Source organism: Alosa pseudoharengus, unplaced genomic scaffold (assembly GCF_046254945.1).
Source record: "Alosa pseudoharengus isolate Yale_2024_CS ecotype anadromous, Long Island Sound unplaced genomic scaffold, YU_APseudo_1.1 YU_APseudo_1.1_scf_3, whole genome shotgun sequence".
NCBI lineage: Eukaryota > Metazoa > Chordata > Actinopteri > Clupeiformes > Clupeidae > Alosa > Alosa pseudoharengus.
The window spans coordinates 33981272-33988771 of record NW_027468718.1 but is presented as its reverse complement, the minus strand read 5'-3'; the positions used below and the strand labels follow the sequence as shown (position 1 = coordinate 33988771).

General features: G+C 43.1%; 1 protein-coding gene across 1 annotated transcript in view; it reads right to left on the bottom strand.

Annotated features, from left to right (window-relative positions):
• The window catches only part of myo10l3 (myosin X, like 3), a gene marked incomplete at its 5' end in the record, with an annotated part of 54111 nt that overhangs the window by 36545 nt on the left and 10066 nt on the right, over positions 1 to 7500 (bottom strand). Inside the window, 1 exon segment of the mRNA XM_076264101.1 lies at positions 1 to 20. This exon segment is cut by the window's left edge and continues 63 nt beyond it. Coding sequence (XP_076120216.1) covers positions 1 to 20 — 20 coding nt within the window.

Below are 7500 nucleotides of genomic sequence, written 5' to 3'. Positions count from 1 at the left end.
CCCCTCACATCATACAACACCTATGAGACACACACACACACACACACACACACACACACACACACACACACACACACACACACACACACGGACAAACAAACAAATTAACAAACCCATAAGCTCTTCAGAAGATTGTCCACTTGTAGACATTGAACATGTTAGTAAGTGTGAGGTACAGTATGCAGCCATTGTTAACTGTAATACAGAGCTGTGTTAGATTAGTACATTATACAACTGTGTTTGTGTGTGTGTGTGTGTGTGTGTGTGTGTGTGTGTGTGTGTGTGTGTGTGTGTTTTGTTTAACACAGAGCTGTGTTACATTATACAACTGTGTTCATGTTGACATTTTCACATTGACACGAATCCATATAGCACTCAAGTACCACTGATCACTCAAGGCTAACAAGAACAAAGATGTGTTTGTGTGTGTGTGTGTGTATGTGTGTGTGTGTGTGTGTGTGTGTGTGTGTGTTTGTGTGTGTGTGATTATGTCTGTGTCTCTGTGGATGTGTGTGGTTGTGGATGTTACGCAGGGCTTGTATCGCTCTCTCTCCCTTGTTTATGTTTCTCCTATTGGCGGAGTTTTGGTGTTTGCGCTGGGGACGCGGATGATGCGTAATGGCTGGCACCACCCTCCAGTACTTATACCGCCCCTATCCCAAGATGTCGGTCTCTCTCTCTCGGCTTGGCCTTCTTGCGGACGACATACTGGGCGCGCTACTTTAGTTTAAAACGTTAAACTTTATTGTTTAGCTTTAGTTCTTTAAATGTAAATATATTTCTATCTACGTTTATTCATGGCGATTAGTTTAGGTTTCCAGCACGTTCTTAGGGTAGTTAGTGTAGTTATGAAGTGGCACGGAAGACTCACTTTTTCTTTTGTGTTCACTCGATCGGGAGTCAGGCAAGCTTCCTCCGAACTAGACAGTAAGCGTGAGGTCTTTCTTTTTGTGTTTTTCCTTTGGTCTTTGTAATCATCATGTTTTTGTTTGGTAATTCGTTCTAAATTGTTCCTTTGCATTAAATTGTTACATTTTCCCCGCACAACCGGACTCTGGTGAATTTGTTTATGTTATGCTGTCCCTACTTTGACATGGACTCGTAACATAAAAATGGGGGCTCGCCTGGGATATGAAATTGTCTGCCCTATTCGCTTTATGAAATTGGGATTTGACGCGCATTAAGGTTTTCCGTTTCGGAAACTTTGTTTTGTCCAGCGCGGACGCACATTATTGGCATTGATGCGTTTAAGCGCTAATGCATTTTTCACAGTGTTTCGGTTTATAGTGTGCCCAGAATTGTCTTCACTTTTTCGGTTTCGACTTTTTGTCGCTGTGTTCTTTGTGTTTCCCTCGAAGTTTCGCCATGGTCAGCTTAGAGGAGTTTATTAAGTCGCCAACACTGGACGCATTATCTAACATCACACGCGATGAGTTGTTACGAGTTGCGGGGCATTATAAAGTGAAAGTTCACGGTAGTCCGGTGAAAGCAGATCTTCTTCATCAACTTACCGAGGCTTTATCTGCTTGTGGTATATTTACCGATGGCGAAAAAACACTTCCTGATCCTCAGAGACTTAGCTCACCTTTAAGTGATGGCTCAACTACACCGACAATTACTAAAGCCACTCTGGAGCTTCGTCGTTTAGAGTTACGGGAGAAGGAGTTAGAGTGGGAACGAGAGAAAACACGGCTTGAAGCAGACAGACAGGCAGTGCGAGAGAGAGAACGATGGGAACATGAAATCAAACTTAAAGATTTAGAGATCACACAGGCGATTCGTTTAAAAGAGTTAGATATAAAAGCACACGAATCTGGTATTCATCTTCCAAATGGTCAATTTGATGTAAAAAGAAGTGGACAAATTCTTTGCTCACTTTGAAAGAGTAGCCACAGTTTTGAAATGGCCACGCGATATGTGGAACATGACTCTCCAGTGCGTATTTGTAGGCAAAGCGCAAGAAGCGTATTGTTCTTTGTCATTAGAGGATGCAGCGGACTATGAGAAAGTAAAGCAGGCTGTGCTGCGCATTTACTCGTTAGTTCCAGAGGCCTACAGGCAGAAATATCGTAATTTCCAAAAACCCGACTCCTTGACATATGTAGAGTTTATTCGTGAAAAAGAATTGTTGTTTGACCGTTGGTTGAATTCTCAAGACATTACATCGTTTGAGGGTCTTCGTGACTTAATAATTCTAGAGGATTTTAAAAACTGCCTCCCGAAAAATGTCGCTGCTTATGTCAGTGAGCATAAGGATATAAAGCCTTCCAGCGTAGCTGTACAACAAGTACAGTGACAACAAGTGACCCGTCCAAAAGACAGTCCTGTTTGTGGTTATTGCAAGAAACGTGGACATGTACTTTCAGAGTTCTATTCCTTAAAACGTAAAAATAAATCGTCTACTTCCAATACTGTGTTCCCTAGGTCTGGACCTAATATGTGTGTCTCCACACCTTCGACGTCTCGGAAAGACGTGAGTACAAGCCAGGCCTTTGCACCATTTATTATGAGTGGTTTTGTCTCTTTGCCGGGAGAGCCCAGTGCGCGTGTTTCGATTTTAAATACTACGCGGCACAGGCGCCTCTCAAAGCTTTATATTGGACAATGTCCTGCCTTTTAGTGACAGATCTTACACTGGGTCAAGCGTTATTGTTCAGGGTTTTGAGATGGGCTTTGTTAATGTTCCTCTACACGAAATGTGTCTCTTTTCCTACTTAGTCACCGGCAACGTTACGGTGGGCATACGCCCTTCTCTCCCCGTTCAAGGCATCTCTATGCTTTTAGGGAATGATTTGGCCGGTGGAAAAGTACTCCCTAGCCCTGTTGTGCCTACGTCCCCAGTTTCACATTGTTCTGACGATTTGGCTGTGAAATACCCTGAAGTTTTTCACTCGTCTGTAGTTACTCGCGCGATGGCACAACTCGCAAAAGATGCATCAGATAAAGAACGCGATAATGAACAAATCGATCTCAGTGGTACATTTATTGCTCATCCTGTGCCTCGATGTTCTCATGGTGAACGACCTGCAAGGCCTGTGCCACTACCCACTGATCCGTGCGTTAAATTGTTACACAGTCGCGAGCAACTCATTGTCGAACAGATGAATGACCCCTCTCTCTCTTCTCTTTTAGCAGAGGCCGTGTCCGAGAAGGACATTGAGTTTATGCCTCATGGCTATTATTTTCGCGAGGGCGTCTTGATGCGCAAATGGAGACCGCTTACGGCCTTAGCAGCAGATGAGTGGCGTGTGCTGAATCAGATTGTTGTTCCTATGCTATATCGAAATGAAATTCTGAGTCTCGCTCATGATCATCATTTTCAGGCCATTTAGGGATCAACAAAACGACTGATCGTATTTTGCGTCATTACTTTTGGCCAGGTATCAAGCGCGCTGTCACTAAATATTGCAAAACTTGTTATGTGTGTCAAGTTACTGGTAAGCCTAATCAGCTTATTCCTCCGGCTCCGCTGCAGCCGATTCCAGTCACCTCGGAACCTTTCGAACATGTCATCCTCGACTGTGTTGGTCCACTACCACGGACCAAGACAGGCAAGGAATATCTCTTGACAATTATGAGCAAATCTTGGCCTGTGTCAGAAGCGAATGAAGCAACGATATGATCAAAAAGCTGTCCAGCGAGAATTTAAACCTGGTGATCACGTGATGGTTTTACTTCCTATTCTCGGTTCGGCTCTTCAGGCACGTTACACGGGTCCTTATCGCGTTGAAAGACGTGTGAGCGATACTAACTATGTCATAGCTACACCAGACAGGAGAAAAAAATCTAGCTTGTGCCATATTACCATGCTTAAGCGCTATTGCGAGCGCGATGACACACGTACTGTTCAAACTTCTACCGACATTAGAAACTCTAGTGACGAGGTAATCAAATCAGCAGTGGCGCTGTCCACCACTGCTCAATGGACCTACAGTTTTGTCATCAGAGGAGGGGGAACTTCATTGTCCTTCTGTAGAAGTGGTGGAGGGTAGGTTACGAAACTCTGAAATCCTGGCGGATTTGAATGCTTTTCTAGCTCATCTTCCTCTCTGTGACCGTGATGATTTAATTGCTCTTATTAATTCACATGATAATTTGTTTTCTGATGTTCCGGGTCGCACTACAGTAATAGCTCACGACATTGATGTTGGGGATAACAGGCTAATTAAGCAGCATGTATATCGTGCTAACCCATTAAAGCGCCTACAGCTTCAGAAAGAAGTAAAATTTATGTTGGACAATGGCATTGCTGAGCCGAGTTTCAGCCCATGGAGTTCACCATGTCTTCTTATGCCGAAAGCAGACGGAAGTTCTAGGTTCTGCACAGATTTTCGGAAAGTGAATGCTATTACCAAATCTGACAGTTTTCCCTTACCACGTGTCGACGACTGCGTTGACCGCCTTGGGTCAGCTGTGTTTGTAAGCAAAATCGACCTCTTAAAGGGGTATTGGCAAATTCCACTAACTAATCGTGCTAGGGAAATTTCTGCCTTTGTCACACCCGACAGTTTCTTACAGTACACAGTAATGGCCTTTGGACTTCGTAACGCTCCCGCCACGTTCCAGAGGTTGGTCAATTACATACTGGCTGGCATTACAAACTGTGAGGCATATCTTGATGATTTGGTCGTATATAGCGCCACCTGGTGTGAGCATGTTTTCCATCTGAAATCTGTTTTTGAGCGATTATCTGCTGCCAGTCTAACTATAAATTTGGCTAAGTGCGAGTTTGGCCAGGCCACAATGATCTATCTAGGAAAAGTGGTTGGTCGTGGTAAAGTGCGACCTGTCCATTTCCAAGGTTGAGGCCATGCTAAATTTTCCTGCCGCCATAACTCGTCGTCAGCTCAGACGTTTTCTAGGCATGGTGGGATATTACAGAGCTTTCTGTAAGAATTTTTCTGTCATAGCCGCACCTCTCACTGACCTCCTTAGCACTAAACGGCCATTTTAATGGACTAAGGAAAGTCAGTTGGCCTTTGACTCTGTTAAAGCACTGCTTACCACTGCTCCTGTGTTAGCAGCTCCTAATTTCTCAATCCCTTTTTCACTTGTTGTGGATGCTGGTGACTTAGGTGCTGGCGGAGTGCTTGTGCAGACAGATAAAGATGGATTGGAACATCCAGTGTGTTTCTTTTCTGGGAAATGTAATGCACACCAACGTGCCTACTCTACAATTGAAAAAGAGACCCTTGCTCTTGTGTTGGCTCTCCAACATTTTGAGGTTTACGTTGGCGGGGCAGCAGAACCGGTGACCGTCTATACGGATCACAACCCTTTAACTTTTCTGGACCGGATGCGAAACCACAACCAGCGCCTAATGCGTTGGAGTCTCATCTTGCAGGGTTTTAACATCAGTATCCATCACATACGTGGGCATGATAACATTGTAGCGGATGCGCTTTCCCGCACTCCAAGTTAAATGCTTTGAGAACTTGTTATACAGGAAAAAGATGTGTCAATAAATTGTGGGTTAAGTGTATCTGTTTATAGGCCTACTAATTTTTTTCATGTCTTCCCAGTTGAGCCTCTTGCTGGGTTTTCAGCTGAATATTGGATAAGTATTTTGAGTTCTGTTTGCATTTTGTATATTTATGTATATATTGTACATATTTGGTGTTTAATCCAAACTCCCAATTTATTTCTTCAAGGGTGGGGGTGTTACGCAGGGCTTGTATCGCTCTCTCTCCCTTGTTTATGTTTCTCCTATAGGCGGAGTTTTGGTGTTTGCGCTGGGGACACGGATGATGCGTAATGGCTGGCACCACCCTCCAGTACTTATACCGCCCCTATCCCAAGATGTCAGTCTCTCTCTCTCGGCTTGGCCTTCTTGCGGACGACATACTGGGCGCGCTACTTTAGTTTAAAACGTTAAACTTTATTGTTTAGCTTTAGTTCTTTAAATGTAAATATATTTCTATATACGTTTATTCATGGCTATTAGTTTAGGTTTCCAGCATGTTCTTAGGGTAGTTAGTTAGTGTAGTTATGAAGTGGCACGGAAGACTCATTTTTTCTTTTGTGTTCGCTCGGTCGGGAGTCAGGCAAGCTTCCTCCGAACTAGACAGTAAGCGTGAGGTCTTTCTTTTTGTGTTTTTCCTTTGGTCTTTGTAATCGTCATGTTTTTTTTTGGTAATTCGTTCTAAATTGTTCCTTTGCATTAAATTGTTACATTTTCCCCGCACAACTGGACTGGACTGGTGAATTTGTTTATGTTATGCTGTCCCTATTTTGACATGGACTCGTAACAGTGGATGTGCGTGTGTCTGTGTGCGGGGGAGGGTGGCTTAAGTCAGTCACCTGTTCAGCATTATACTGATGATTGATCACCAGCCTAGCATTCCACACTTGATCCTGTGTGTGTGTGTGTGTGTGTGTGTGTGTATGTGTGTGTGCATCAGACTTGTGCCAAATTCCAGAATTTAATTGAAACTGGCTCTTAAATTCCAATTAAATTCTTGAATTTCACTTGCATTTCAATTGAGGTAGCAAACAGGAAGCACAATTGCAATTCGAATTGTGCACAACCCTGGTGTGCATGTGTGTGTGTGTGTGAGTGTGTGTTTATCACAGCTTAATACATCCCTCAACATGTGTGTACTGCCCTGATCTTTCAATCAGTCTTTTTAAACTAACAAAACATTGGCTTAGAAAAACATTGTTTTACCGACACATGCATATCAGTCAGAACACTCAGAGGTTGAGTCCAGGAGATGTTTGGTCCTGACCCGTTTAGAGTCACATAATCAGAACCAGCTATAATTTGGGCCATAACAGATGTTTTATATATATATATATATATATATTGTGTGTATATATATATATACATATACATATATATATATATATATACATATACATATATATATATATATATATATATATTGTGTGTATATATATATATATATATATATATATATATATATATATATGGGCTTAGGGGACAACTGGTCTGGGTTTGGGGTTTAACTGATCTGGGTTTGGGGTTTAACTGGTTTGGGTTTGGGGGAGAACTGATCTGGGTTTAGCTGAACTGAGTTTAACTGGTCTAGGTTTAACTGATCTGTGTTTAACTTATCTGGGTTTAACTGGTCTGGGTTTAGCTGATCTGGGTTTAACTGGTCTGGGTTTGGGGTTTAACTGGTCTGGGTTTGGGGTTTAACTGATCTGGGTTTGGGGGAGAACTGATCTGGGTTTGGGGGAGAACTAATCTGGGTTTAACTGATCTGGGTTTAACTGGTCTGGGTTTAACTGGTCTGGGTTTGGGGGAGAACTGAAATGGGTTTAACTGATCTGGGTATAACTGGTCTGAGTTTGGGGGAGAACTGGTCTGGGTTTGGGTGGTCCAGAACTGATGTGGGTTTGGGTGGTCCAGAACTGGTCTGTTTGGGTCAGTAAATTGAGCCCAAATCCATCGGAGCATCAGTGGAAAGTTTGTTGCCCCTGAAACACTCTGTGCTCCTTATCGCAGAGAGGGCATTCACACACGCGCACACAAAC